Source organism: Hemiscyllium ocellatum, chromosome 11, assembly GCF_020745735.1.
Source record: "Hemiscyllium ocellatum isolate sHemOce1 chromosome 11, sHemOce1.pat.X.cur, whole genome shotgun sequence".
NCBI lineage: Eukaryota > Metazoa > Chordata > Chondrichthyes > Orectolobiformes > Hemiscylliidae > Hemiscyllium > Hemiscyllium ocellatum.
This window is the reverse complement of record NC_083411.1, coordinates 3,951,808-3,967,235: the sequence shown is the minus strand read 5'-3', so window position 1 is coordinate 3,967,235 and position 15,428 is coordinate 3,951,808. Positions and strand designations below refer to the sequence as shown.

At 42.6% G+C, this 15,428-nt stretch overlaps 1 protein-coding gene across 1 annotated transcript in view; it reads right to left on the bottom strand.

Annotated features, from left to right (window-relative positions):
* LOC132820352 (tripeptidyl-peptidase 2-like) overlaps positions 1 to 15,428 on the bottom strand; it is a 123,123-nt gene that overhangs the window by 19,217 nt on the left and 88,478 nt on the right. Inside the window, exons 21-23 of the mRNA XM_060832395.1 lie at positions 8,664 to 8,801; positions 3,338 to 3,582; positions 1,259 to 1,337 (exon numbers count right to left, since the gene is read on the bottom strand). Coding sequence (XP_060688378.1) covers positions 1,259 to 1,337; positions 3,338 to 3,582; positions 8,664 to 8,801 — 462 coding nt within the window. The remainder of the gene's footprint in view (positions 1 to 1,258; positions 1,338 to 3,337; positions 3,583 to 8,663; positions 8,802 to 15,428) is intronic.

Sequence of the window (15,428 nt, the reverse complement as noted above, 5' to 3'; positions counted from 1 at the left end):
ATAACTTAGAGAGTTGAGTGTGCTTGCAACTGAGGAGTGCATTAATTGTGTCGACTAAAGAATGTGGTTCATCACCATCACATTTCTCCACAACACAAAAATCAGATGTCAAGGAAGACTGAATAAACGGGGTTTGGAGATGATATCCCATAGGCTCTTCAGAATAGCCCTGGCGTTTAAAACATTAAAACTGAAAGATTAGTTGCATGGGTTACACATGCATTCCCTTGAATGCAGAAGGTTAAAGGGCAATTTGACCAGTTTACCTTTGAACAAGGGGACGCAATCTTAGAGAAAAACAAGAAGCGCTGCAAATACTCAGCACATCTGACAACATCCGCTGGCGGAAAAACAGGGTTAACATTTTGCGTCAACGAAATCTTAAATGTGGAGCTAGATTACTCTGCAATAAGAATAGGAAACACTTTCCAACATGAAAGGGAGCAATATTTTTGAGGTTTGTCAACTGGAAGGCTGTGGTGCTGAAGGACTCCCTGCGGGTTCCCTTCTGAGCTACACGTTATCCTGACCTCCATTTATTCACTAATGCTGGGACAAAATTATATCAAACTCCCTCCCTAACAGCTGCATGGATGCACTCACTTCACATGGAAAACAGCAGCTCAAAGAAGCAGCTAACCACCATTTTCTCAGGGCAATTTGGGATGGGAAAGAAATATTGGCCTAGTCAACCATCCCACGAAAACATTTTAAAAATTAGATTTTTGATAGGTAAGGTATATAGGTCAGGTACTCATTATCTGTACGCTTGAAAGCTAAGAAGATCGAAAAACCAAAGGTCTTTTCAAATGTGGACCTGAACAAACTTGTCAATACACAGAGTTTGAATCCTTTGGGGAAAAAAAAATCCTTTTAGGTCTGTTTAGATCCTTATGGTCAAGGAAAAGATTCTTTCCCAAAGGCCTACAGTGGACCCAAAACCGAAAATATCCTTTATCCAAAACCAGCTGATGCTGTGGTTTCTAGCTAAACGATCCCTGCCCTATAAAGTGATATTGAACAAAGACAAACAATTAATTCAGATTCAGATCAAACTCAAACTAACAGAATCTCAGAAATGCCCAGAGGGCTTAATATTTTATCCTTGGTCCCATGTTCCTTTACACATGCAACAGGGAAGAGCTACACCTATAGTTTGTGCCAATGTGTAACAGATGCCACCTCTCATTAAGGAACAAACATAATGAACAAGAGACTAGGTTGGTGCCTGTGTGACGAGATAAATAACAAGACTTACAGCTTTCTTGCCCATTTCCGTTTTCGAAAGTGTGAGCGTTCCAGTGAGTTGGCAACCAATTTCAATTCCTTTTGGAACTCTGGAGGATGAAAGAGGAAATGAATTCCACCTTGTTGCACACTGAGACAGAAACATTCGCAGAAACAGAAAATGCTGGGAATACACAGTAGGTCAGTCAGCCCCATAAGGTAGATCTGGTGTCAGAAAATGAAAGCTGAAGGAGGTTGGGGACAAAGGGATAATATATTCACTGGATGGAGTCTGTTGAGTGGAACAAATCTCAAACTGCTTGTAAGAAAAGAACGTTCTGACTGTGACTCTGATCTATTGCCTTTTCTCCCTCCTACCTCGAAGGCTTTTGCACTGCACTGCAACACTAAATATTTTCATAGTTTATCTGTTACATTTTGAATGTAACAACAGTTGAACCAAAAACATTGAATCATAAAGGAGGCCAAGGGGCCTTTCTGCCTTGATTGGATCAGTGGGAGAGCTCTCAAATTGATCTCACTGACCTTGCTCCTTCCCCAAATCCCTGTATTTTATTTCCTTTTTAACTATTAATCCATTTCCCTTTTGAACAGGACAAACACAGCTGCTTCTAGTCCCCTGTCAGTCAGTTGTACGGATTTGGAATATACTCACTGCATTTCTTTATTTCTCCATCTCCTTTCTGTTGTTACTAATTAGTTTAAATCAGCCCCCTCTGGTTTCTGACACTCCTGCCAGTGAAGACAATTTCTCCTGATTTACTCAATTTCATCCCTTCTAATTAGGCTGTCTTTTCTCTTTGTATATACTAGCTAATGGAGTCTGTGTGTTTTTTTTTCTTAAGGTTGGCAAGGTTACGGGGTAAGAGCTGACTGCTAGGGACGTGGGGATCATCAGAGAGTTGACCCAGACATGAAAGTCCTCCTTTTGTGTTGAATGATTCTACTATTTTCCTTCTGTTAAACTTAATAGTCGTTCCTCAGTCAATGTGAATAGATTTACAAGAATGATACCTGGATTTCAGTTGCCAAAATATGAGGAGAGATTATACAAATTAGATCTTTTTTTCAGAATTTAGAAGGTTAAGGGTGATGGGAGTCTTCAAGATATTAATGGGAAAAGATAGTGTAGATAAAGATAAATATTTCCACTGGTTGGACATTTTAGAAATAGGGGACATAGTCTGAGAATTAGGGTCAGGTAATTTCGGAGAAATATTAGAAAGCACTTCTATACACGAAAAGCGGTAGGTGTTTGGAATTCTCTTCCATAAACTGCAGTGGATGCAGGTTCAGTTGTTAAATTTTAAATCGGAGATACATAATTTCTTGATAAGCAAAGGTATGAAGGACATGGGCCAAAAACAGGTGTATGGAGTTAGGTCACAGATCACCCAGGATCTCACTGAATGTCAGAGCAGGGTCGAGGACCTGAATGGCCTACTCCTGTCCCTAAAAACACATTCGCTGATCAGTCATCTCATTTGTGGGATTTTACTGAGTTCAAACTGCCCCTGCATTTGGCCTCATCACAACAACTAGTAACACTCCCAAATTAATTCCTTGGCTGTGAATTTTCTTGGAAATGTCATGATGACAGGATTAAAGAACTGCAAGTTTTCTTCCTGAATGATGAGAAATAAAAGGCTTTAGAGTGCCCTGACTTAATTTCACAATGTGAGAGATGAATAAAACCTTACAAAAGAGATATGGACCAACATTCATCGAGGCTATTATGGTAAATTAAACAGTACTTTGTATTTCCCGTACCCAAATGATGGTTCTCATGCTCCACACTATTAAATAATTAAACATGACAACTGCATTATCATTTCTTTTCTTTGTGTAGACATGAGCAGTTATTCTTTTTTTTTGAAACTTGGGCATAGTCATAAACACTACTGAAAATGAGGAACTCTTCAAAAATACATATACCCCAGGACAGGGTTTGCCTGATGGGTATTCATACCAGACCACTAGGAGCAGAGCCAGCATGATGGAATGGCAAGATCTTGTAGAAAGATGCTGTATATTTCCTTTTTCAGTCTTTAACTGGTCAGATTCTGTAAATCTTGGACCAATTACTTACTTGTCATCCGGCAATGAAGTGACGTAGAATGGAACCGTGTATTTTGGGGGCAATGTAAGTGAGCAAAACTTGCTCTTGTTGAGTAGCGCGTTGACATGGGTTCGGTAGACGTCCAAGTTCAGTGGAGTTGGGAGCTTGCGATCGATTTGGAATGGCAGATCATTTAAATGCTCCAACTCACTCAGCGCCTCATGGCGAATCTGCAGGCGTATCACATAGTCCCCTTTATCCAGTTTTAGTGAGTACTGTGAAAAAAACAACAAAACATTTCATGAACAAGCCATTTTGACAAAAAGAGATACACCTTCAACACACTTCAAAATCAATGTTTTGTATTTGACTCATATTTAGAAGGAACAGAGACTTGCATTTCAATCGCACCTTTAGCAATCAGCAACCAATTTAATACTTTCAAAGTGAAGTCAATGTTGTAGGAAATGTAGCAGCCAATTTGCATACATCACATTCTCTCTTAAATTCTCTTGGTAGTGATCTCAGGATTACTATCAATGCCACGTGCTACCCAGCATAGAAATGAAAGAATTTTTTTGCTAGTTGAGGGGTAAATGTAAATTATAACAGGAGGAAGACCTCATCTGCTCTTCTATAAAGTACTGCCACAATAGCTTTTACTGTTCTTGGGTTAATGTTTCAAATCGAACTTATGCTTCTGATTGTGTCGTACTTGTTCAATAGTACACTGAATGGCTGGGCTCGAGTGAGCGGCACACTCCACTCCAACAGGAGACCACCCTGTCTGAGATACAGGCCAGAATGCTATACAGAACAGTACATTGAAGATTTGTGGTGGAACATCACCCTATAAGTTGACTCTGATCTGGAGTCTTGGTCGGACACATTGAGACGAGTGTGAGTGACAGTTTAACTGAGTTCCTTATTTTCCCAAGTGCAGTTGGAACAGAGCTGAAGTACTGTTGTTCTATAACAGCACCAGTACTATTGGTCAAATAGCTTAAAGAAAAAATGGTTGAAACCCTATCATGGTACTGATAAATTGAGCATATTAAGAATTTCATTCACATGAAATGAAAAAGAAATTGTACACCTTTTTTTAAGAGGATGGGGCTTCAATTGAGCCTCAGCTTTCCTGTAATTCAGTTTGACAGGGTCGGAAAAATTGCACCTCTCCAGAAATGTTTCTCTTTTTTTCCTCATGTTCTCCCTACTCGCTTCTTTTCCATCCCCAAACACATCGTAAGATGTAGGTGCAGAAGCAGGCCATTCAATGAGATTGTTGCTAATCTGATAACCCTCAACTCCCTGTTCCTGATTTATTCCTCACCAATACCTCCACAAGCCTTGATTTCCGCACTAATTAAACAAAAATATTGTCTCTCTCAACCTTGAATATCCTTAACAATCCAGCTCGAGTGTCCCATGTATAGAATTTCACAGATTTATTTAAATAGTGGAGATGGCTCACCAAAGGAGGGAAAAAGACTTGTAGGGCCATAGTCATAGGGGATTCTATTGTAAGGGGAGTAGATAGGCGGTTCTGTGGCTGAAAACGAGACTCCCGGATGATACGTTGCCTCCCAGGTGCTCGGGTCAGGGATGTCACCCTGCAGAGCATTCTAAAAGGGGAAGAGTGAACAGCCAGTTGTCTTGGTGCATATAGGCACCAACGATATAAGTAAAAATGAGATGAGGTCCTGAAAGCAGAATTTGGGGAGCCAGGAGAGAAGTTAAAAAGGAGGACCTAAAAGGTAGTTATCTCTGGATTACTACCAATGTCATGTGCTGGCCAGTGTAGAAATGAAAAAATAGGCAGGATGAACACGTGTCCTGAGGGGTGATGTAGGAGGGAGGGGTTCAGATTTGTTGGACATTGGGACCGGTTCTGGGGAAGGTGGGACTATTACCTATTGGACGGTCTACACTTGAACCAGACTGGAACTAATGCCCTTGGGGGAGATTTTGCTACTGCTGTTGGGGAGGTTTTAAACTAATGTGGCAGGGGGCTGGGAAACAGAAGAGAAAACAAGTAGGCAGCCAGGTGGAAACTGGAGACTGTAAGGATCATGAAGTTAGCATTAACAAGGGGAAGAGTAGGCAGAGAGCAGATGAAAACAAAAGAACTGGTGGCCTGAAGTGCATATACTTGAATGCAAGGAGCACAGTGGGTAAGGCAGGTGAATTAAGGTTTTGGATTGGTGCCTGGGAGAATGGCGTTATTACTATCACAGAGACTGGCTTGAAGGAAGGGCCTAATAATTGGCAACTAAATGTCCCAGGATATAGATGCTTCAGATGGGACAGGGAGGGAAGTAAAATGGGGGGGAGGGGGGAAGGAGTTGCATTGCTGGTCAGAGATGATATCATGGCTGTGTTAAACGAGGACACTATGGAGGGCTTGAGTAGTAAGGCATTATGGATGGAGATGAGAAATATGAAGGGTGCAGTTACATTGTTGGGGCTGTATTACAGACCTCCCAACAGTGAGGGTGAGGTAGAAGAACAAACAGGTAAACAGATTATGGAAAGATGTAGAGACAACAGGGTGGTGGTGATGGGAGGTTTTAATTTTCTCGACATGGACTAGGATACAGTTAGTGTCAGAGGTCTGGATGGGGCAGAATTTATAAGAAGTATCCAGGAGAATTTTCTAGAGTAGTATGTCAATAGTCCGACAAGAGAAGGGGCCGTATTGGACCTGGTACTGGGGAACGAGCCAGGCCAGGTGGGGGATTTCTTTGAGAACAGTGTCCACAATCCTGTAAGTTTTAGAATACTCATGGACATAGATGAGAGTGGTCTTAAGGGAAAAGTACTAAACTGGGTCAAGGCCAATTATCTCAAAATTAGGCAGGAGTTGGGAAATGTGGATTGGACACAGCTATTTGAAGGGAAATCCACATTTGATGTGTGGAAGGCTTTCAAAGATAGGCTAAAAACAATGCAGGACAGGCATTTCAAAGCTTTTTATTCTTATATAAGAAGCAAGTAAGTAACTAGAGAAAGTATTGGTCCACTAAAGGATAAGGAAGGAAGGCTGTGTCTTGAACCTGAGAAAATGAGTGAGATTCTGAATGATTACTTTGCATCAATGCACACTGAGGAGAGGGATATGATGATTGTTGAGATTAGAGATAGAAGTTTGATTACTCTGGATCATGTTAACTTAAGTAGGGAAGATGTGTTGGGTAGGCTAGAGGTTATTAAGGTGGACAAATCCCCAGGACCGGATGGGATCTATCCCAGGTTGCTGAGGGAACCAAGAGAGGAAATAGGTGGGGCCCTGACAGATATCTTTGTAGCATCCTTAAATAAAGGTGAAGTGCCGGAGGGCTGCTCATGTTGCCCCCCTGTACAAGAACGGTAGTAGGGATATTCCGAGTAACTACAGACCAGTGAGCCTGACGTCAGTGGTGGGGAAGTTGCTGGAGAAGGTACTAAGGGATAAAATCTATTTATGTTCAGAAAAGAAGGGGCTTACCAGTCATAGGCAACATGGTTTTGTGCAGGGGAGATCGTGCCTTACCAACTTAATAGAGTTCTTTGAGGAAGTGACCAAGTTGATAGATGAAGGAAGGGCTGTAGACGTCATATACATGGACTTTAGTAAGGCATTTGATAAGGTTCCCCATGGTAAACTAATGGGGAAAGTGAAGTCACATGGTGTGCAGGGTGTTCTAGCGAGGTGGATAAAGAACTGGTTGAGCAACAGGAGACAGAGAGTAGTAGTTGAAGGGAGTTTCTCGAAATGGAGAAAGGTGACCAGTGGTGTTCCACAGGGGTCACTGTTGGGGCCACTGTTGTTTGTAATATACAGAAATGATCTGGAAGAGGGCACTGTTGGTATGATCAGCAAGTTTGCAGATGACATGAAGATTGGTGGAGTAGCAGAAAGCATAAGGGACTGTCAAAGAGTACAGGAGAATATAGATAGACTGGAGAGTTGGGCGGAGAAGTGGCAGATGGATTTCAATCCAGGCAAATTTGAGGTGATGCATTTTGGGAAGTCTAATTCTAGAGCAAATTATACAGTAAACGGAAGAGCCTTGGGAAAAGTTGATGAGCAGAGAGATCTGGGAGTTCAGATCCATTGTATCCTGAAAGTTGCTGTACAGGCGGATAGAGTGGTCAAGAAGGCATCTGGTATGATTACCTTCATCGGACAGAGTGCTGAATATAAGAGCTGGCAGGTCATGTTAAAATTGTACAAGACTTTGGTTTGGCCTCATTTAGAATACTGTGTACAGTTCTGGACACCACAATACCAAATGGAAGTGGGCGCTTTGGAGAGAGTGCAGAGACGGTTTACGAGGATGTTGCCTGGTATGGCAGGTGCTCTCTATGAAGAGAGGTTGAGTGGGTTAGGATTGTTTATATTAGGAAGAAGGAGATTGAGGTGGGACCTGATTGAGGTTTACAAAATCATGAAGGGTATGGACAGGATGGATAGAGACAAGCTTTTTCCCAGGGTGAAGGATTCAATAACCAGAGGTCATGCAACCAAGGTGAGAACTTGAAAGTTTAAGGGAGATACACGTGGCAAATACTTTACACAGAGGGTGGTAGGTGCCTGGAATGCGTTGTCAGCAAAGGTAGTAGAGGCAGGCACAGTCGATTCATTTAAGATGTGTCTGGACAGGTGCATGAGTAGGTGGGGAGCAGAGGGATACAGATGTTTAGGAATTGGGCGACAGGTTTAGACAGTGGATTTGGATGGGCTCAGGCTTGGAGGGTTGAAGGGCCTGTTTCTGAGCTGTACGTTTTCTTTGTTCTTTACCCCGAGATTGTATCCTCTGGTCCAAAACTCTCCCACAAGTGGAAATAACTTCTCCACATCTACTCTATCAAATAACAGAAGAATTTCAATAAGCTATCCTCTTAATCTACTAAACTCCATTGAGTATAAGCCAAACCTACTCAAACTACCCTGGTCAGGAAATTCTTCCATCCTCTGGAACTGACCTAGTCAACATTCACCAATGCTGGTATATCTTTCCTTGGATAAGGAAACCGAAACTGTTCACAATATTGTAAGTACGGTCTGACCAGTGCCTTGCATAGTTGTAGAAACACCTTCCAATTTTAAACACATTTCCCCTTGAAACTTCCTCCCAGATAGCAGTTCTTCAAATATTTGAATCACAGACTACTGGTAAAGCTGATATCTTCTCTGGCCCTGCAGTGAAGTGATCACCATTCTGAAATCAGAATCACATGCGTCAGCTATAAATAGTACATTCATTAACATCACCATCTACAGAAATGGTCAATTTCACAGTTTTGTAGTTAGATTGGTTCAATCAGTTCAGTGCATAGATTACATTTCCCCATCCTTAACCACCACTCTTACCCTGTCAGGATAAGCATCGCCTGATCCCACCAGCTTCTTGTTTTGATCAAACAGCATCCAAAGTTGACTGTCATACTCTGATTCATACAGCAAGTCAGATAATAAGGGACAGCTTGGAGTCACTTCTCCAGACTTTGCCTGTAGTAACACATTTTACAAAACAACACAATTAACACTGTATAGTAAACAGCAAAACATTGTAAAAGAAAGCCTTTTCAACTGGACTCAATCCATGTCCTTTTTATCCTCAGCACATTGAAGCTACATCAGAGTAATTTGCAGGAAGTAATCTATTCAGCAAGACATTCCTGAAACTCCCTCCGCTGTGATCTCTACCATAGGGAACATCATCACCTCCAAGATAACCCAGAAGAAAGTGATGACTGCAGAGGCTGGAGAGGAGAGTTGGAAAGGGTGGTGCTGGAAAAGCACAGCAGGTCAGGCAGCATCTGAGGAGGAGCCTCGACATTTCTGGCTTAAGCCCTTCATGACATTCCTGAATCACATCACTTTTCCAGTGCCACACTTTTCAACTCCAAGATAACCCACAAAGCAGTGAGAATGATTCAAACCAAGCTGATATTATGTTGCAAGTCTCAAAGATAAAAAAACAAACAAACTAAGCACTCAGGTTCACTTATGTAAAGGCAAAATTTAAAAATAGGGAAGATTTTTAAAATCTAGACAGTAACTTGGTTAGTCCTCAGTTGCAACATTGTGCATAGTTCTGCTCTCCTATTATTAACAAGAAAAATCTGATAGAATTTCTTTCTTCCCTAGCAATCAGAGAAAAAGGATTTGACCAAAGATTATAAAGGGCTGGATAGGGTCAATGCAGAGAAAACTTATCCAACTTTGAAGGCCAAAACTAGAGTGCATCAATATAAAGAGTCATTAACAAAGACAAGCAGGAATTCAGCAGCTGTGCCTCTGTCCAGAGAGAGGGGAGAAAGAGTAACTCACTCCCACAAGGATTTGTTAAGGTGATTAGCCACAAGACATTAATGGGAAGCAACATAAACACCTAAGGGAGAAAGGAGTAGAGAATATGTTGATATGGTGAGATTAAGAGGTGTGGAAGGTTTATAGGCAACAAACAGTCATTTGAATTCGCACATTAGAGGTCTATGTAGTTTGTACACTGGCCACAAATCTAGATATAAAATATTTACAGTTTCATTTGCCACGTCTTTAGGGCATGAGGAAATGCAACCTCAGATGGTGCTGAGTAGTGGCTCCTGTTTAGAGGGTACTCGTTCTGTTTAAATTAGCAACTCTGCATCAGAATGCATTTCACTGTTTCTGAGAGAGGAGACAAGGCATCATGTTGATACAGGACTATAGGAATAGGAGTAGGCCATTCAGTCCATCAGCCTGTTCTACAATTCAATACAATCAATGCTCATCATTTACACCAATGTTTTTTTTCCCCCATAGTAGTCCCATAGCCCCTTAGGTTTTTTAAGAGATCTCTTAATCATGAATTTAAAAAAAGAATGCTTGTGTATATTTAAAGAGGCAGTGTTTCCTGCAGATGCATAAATCCATATATTAGCATTTGCAATGAAAATGGGCTGAACAGTGCTGAAAATATTGACCTGTCATGATCTGCTCATATACAAACTGCATTTGTTAGTGAGGATTACAGGTGCTGGAAGTCAGAGTTAATAGATGCGATGCTGGAACAGCACAACAGGTCAGGGACTGTCAGAATGAGGCAAAACAGAAACTGGGGGAACACCACCTTATATTTTGTCTGGGAAACTTAGAGCCCAACGGCCTCAACATTGACTTCACCAGCTTCAAACTCCCTCCAGCCCCAGTCTTATCTCATGTGTAGCCCCATCCCTCCTCCTCACCCCCTGACCTGACCTAACCTGTCCATCTTCCTGTTCACCTATCTGCACCCACTGACCAATCACAATAACCCCCTACCTTCAACTACTTATCATTATCTGACCTACTCTTCCTCAGCCCCATCCTTCCCTCTGTGTACTTCTGTGCTCCTTCCCCAGCCTCATCCTTCCCTCTGTGTACTTCTGTGCTCCTTCCCCAGCCTCATCCTTCCCTCTGTGTACTTCTGTGCTCCTTCCCCAGCCTCATCCTTCCCTCTGTGTACTTCTGTGCTCCTTCCCCAGCCTCATCCTTCCCTCTGTGTACTTCTGTGCTCCTTCCCCAGCCCCAGTCCTGACAAAGGGTTTCATCCCGAAACATTGCCTTTTCCGCCCCTTGAACACAGTCTGACCTGCTGTGCTCTTCCAGCTTCACATCTATCAACCCTGCATTTGTGATAGTATCTGTAGGAAAATGTCCCAAGACGCTCCATGAGAGATAATGAAATGAAATACAGCATTCCATCAGGCAATATTAGGATAGGTGAACAAAGATCTTAAAGAAGAGAGACCGAGAAAGATCTGGAGAGGACTACAGAGAGCTGCTGAGCTTAGAGCCTAGATGTTGAAAACACTGTTGCCGCAGTTCCAAGTAATCAAAACTGTAGAGAGGAACACAAAAGCTTTGCAACACAGAGTATTCAGTTCATCTCGTCTGTCAGACAAAAAGTAGCCACTCAACTTAATCTCCCTCTCCAGCTTGCAAACAGTGACTCAGTAGTTTACAGCATTTCAAATGCTATCCAAGTGGCCAAGTTTGGTGAAGCATAGGATCTCAGGTGGATCAGAGGGCTAAATGAGTTGGAGTTAGGAGAACGGTGAGATCACAGAGGGGTTAAAATTGATGCAGTGTCAAACCAATGGAAGTTAAAGTACAGGTAACCGTTCTGAATAATTACAAGTGCACAGAAGATGGAAAATGTAAGGTTCACCAGGAGAACACAAATGCAGTGTAACGGGTACGGATGCATCTCAACCAGCATGCTCATCATAGCAACTAAAGATTGTAGCCCTGGGATCATTCTGGAGCTTTATACATCACTCCACTATGCAGGTACCTTGCTCCATACCAATTGCTGAAAGAAACCATTCCTGGCATCACTCCTGAACTTACTCCTCATCAGTTCAGAGATATCTCTTGCTCTTACCACTGAAACGCAACTTGAATAACGTTGTGGATTGATGTTCACCTATTCCACTTGGTACTTACACATCACTGGTCAGTATTCACATCGGGGAATCAGTTCACTGCAGGAGGCAGCCATTCAGTCCAACATGCTTCTATCATCTTTCTGAATGAACAATTCACAATTGATGATGTGATGTTGTGGTCATTATAGAGACTTGGATATCACAGAGGTGGGAATGGTTGCTGGATGTTCCAGGGATTACACGTTTCAAAAGTAATGAAAGTGGGGAGGGGGAAAAGGGACTTGGGGGAGCGGCACTGCTAATCAGGGATAATGTCACAGCTGCAGAAAGGGAGATCATTGACGAGGGTTTATCTATAGATGCAGTTACGGGTGGAAGTCAGAAACAGGCAAAGAGCAGCTACTTCATTGGGAGATTTCTTTTCGCCCACCCCCACCTCCAATAGCAACAGAGACTCAGAGGAGTAGATTGGGAGGCAGATTTTGGAAATGTGCAGAAGTAACAGGTTTGTTGTCATAGGTGCCTTTAACTTCCCTAATATTGATTGGAACCTAATTAGTTCAAATAGTTTGGATGCAGCAGTTTTTATCAGGTGTGTCTGGAAAGGTTTTCTGATGCAATATGTAGACAGGCCAACAAGAAGGGAGGCCATATTGGATTTGGTGCTTGACAATGAACCAAGCGAGGAGTCAGATCTCTCGATCGGAGAGCATTTCGGTGATAGTGATCACAGCTCCATGACCTTTATATACTCATGGATAAGGATAGGAGCAGACGGTATGGCAAAAAATTTAATTGGAGAGGGGGAATTACAACGTTATCAGGCAGGAACCTGGGCACCTAAATTGGGAACAGGTTTCTCAGGGAAATGCACGACAGAAATGTGGAGGTTGTTTAGGAAGCACCTGCTGATGATGCTGGACAGGTTTGTCCCACTGAGGTAAGGAAGGGATGATAGGGTGAAAGCACCTTGGGATGTCAAACATCTAGTCAAGAGGAAGAAGGAAGCTTACTTAAGGTTGAGTAGGCAAAGATCAGACATGGATTTAGAGGGTGACAAGGTAGCAAGGAAGGAACTGAAGAATGGGGCATGAAAAAGCTTTAGCAGGGCAGGTTAAGGAAAACCCTTAAGGCGTTCTACATCTCTGTGAGGAACAAGAGGATGGCCAGCGTGAGAGTAGGGCCGATCAGGGATAGTGGAGGGAACTTGCGTCTGGAATTGGAGGAAGTAGGGGAGGTTCTTAATGAATACGTTGCTTTAGTATTCACTACTGAGAGGGACCTTGACGTTTCTGAGGATTGTGAGAAACAGACTGATACGCTGGAACAGACTGACGTTGTGCTGAAAATTTTGAAAAACCTAAGGATAGATAAATCCCCTTGGACAGATGGGATCTACCCTAGGTTAATGCAGGAAGTGAGGGAAGAGATTGCTGTGCCTTTGGCGATGTTCTTTGTGTCCTTACTGTCCACTGGAGTAGTGCCAGATGATTGGAAGTTTGCAAACGTTATTCCCTTATTCAAGGAAGGCAATAGGGATAACCCTGGGAATTACAAACCAGAGTGTCTTACGTCAATGGTAGACAAACTATTGGAAAGGAGTCCGACAGACAGGATGGATGATTACGTGGAAAACCATAATTTGATTAAAGGTAGTCAGCATGGCTTCGTGTGGGACAGGCCATGCCTCACAAACCTTACTGAATTTTTTGAGATGGTGACAAAACACTTTGATCAAGGTACAGCAATGGACGTGTGTACATGGATTTCAGCAAGGCGTTTGATAAGGATCCCCATGGTAGGCTCACTCAGAAATAAAGGAGGCATGGGATACAAAGAAACCTGTCTGTCTGGATACAGAATTGCCTGGTAATTGTGGTAGTGGTAGATGGAAAGTATTCAGCCTGGAACTCAATGACCAGTTGTGTTCTGCAGAGATTGGTTCTTGGACCTCTGCTCTTTGTGACTTTTATAAATGACTTGGATGAGGAAGTGGAAGGGTGGGTTAGTAAGTTTGCTGATGACACAAAGGTTGGTGGATAGTGTGGAGCGCTGTTGTAGGTTGCATTGGGCCATTGACAGGATGCAGAGCTGGGCTGATGGAGTTCAATCTGGAAAATTGTGAAGTGATTCACTTTGGAAAGTCACATTTGAATGCAGAATACTGGGTAAAAGGCAGGATTCTTGGCATTGTGGAGGAACAGAGGGATCTTGGCATCCATGTCCATAGATCCCTCTAAGTTGCCACCCAGGTTGACAGGGTGTTAGGAATACATATGGTGTGCTCACTTTCATTGTCAGGATGATTGAGTTAAAGAGCCGCAAGGTTATGTTGTAGTTCTATCGAGCCCTGGTTAGACCACATTTGAAATATTATGTTCAGTTCTGGTCACCTCATTATAGGAAAGATGCAGAAACTTTAGAGAGGGTGCAGAGGAGATTTACCAGGAAGCTGCCTGGACTGGAGGGCATATCTTACGAAGAAAGGCTGAGGAGCTAGGATTTTCTCACTAGAGTGAAGATGATAGAGGTGTACAAGACATTGAGAGGCGTGGATAGCCAGAGACTTCGTCCCATAATGGAAATGGCTATCATGAGGGGTCATAATTTTAAAGTAATTGAAAGAAGGTTTAGAGGAGATGCCAAAGATAGGTTCTGTACACAGAGTGGTGGGTATGCATGCACTGCCGGCAGTGGTGGTAGACTCAGATGCATTAAAGACTAGTGAGTTTTGAGAAGATTTGTGCCTCAGTTTGAGGTTCTGGATCTAAGTTTGCTCACTGAACTGGCAGGTTTGTTTTTCAGATGTTTCATCACCCTGCTAGGTAACGTCATCAGTGAGCCTTCGGAGAAGCACTGGTAGTATGGCCCACCTTTTGTGTGTGTTTAGGTTTCCTTGGGTTGGTGATGTCATTTCCTGTTCCTTTCTCAGGGAGTGGTAAATGGGGTCCAAGTCACTCTGGAGAGAATGCAAAAGAGGCTTAATATGTTGCTGCCTAGATTGGAATGCATAGCTATAATGAGAGTCAAAGTGTGTGGCACTGGAAAAGCATAGCCAGTCAGGCAACATCCAAGGAGCAGGAGAGTCCATGTTTCAAGCACAAGCTCTTCATCAAGAATGTATAATGAGAGGTTGGACAAAAGTTGAATGTTCATCTAGAGTGGCAGAGGCAAGCTGATAGCAGTATATAAAATGATGAGGGGCAGGGATAGGGTGGATTGTCAGTCTTTTCCCAGGATCAAAACTTCAAATACTAGGAGCATTGGTATAAGGTGATGGGGGAAAGTTTAAGACATTGGTAAGGGCACTTTTAGTATACTATGTTAAATTCTGGTCTCCCTGCTACAGGAAGGATTTTGGGAAACTTGAAAGGGTTAAGATTTACGAGGATGTTGTTGGGGTTGGAGGGTTTAAGCTATACGGAAATGCTGAAAAAGCTGGGGTTATTTTCCTTGCATGGCGGAGGCTGAAGAGTGACCTTATTGAAGTTTATAAAATCATGAGGGGCATGGATAGGGTAAATAGACAAGGTCTTTTCCCCAGGGTTGGAGAGACTGAAACTAGAGGGCAAAGGTTTAAGGTGAGGGGGCAAGATTTAAAAGGAATCAGAGGGGCAATTTTTTTCATGCAGAGGGTGGTGTGAATGGAACAAGCTGCCGGAGATGATGGTGGAAGTGAGTATAACTACAGCTGAAAGGTATCTGGATAGGTATATGAATA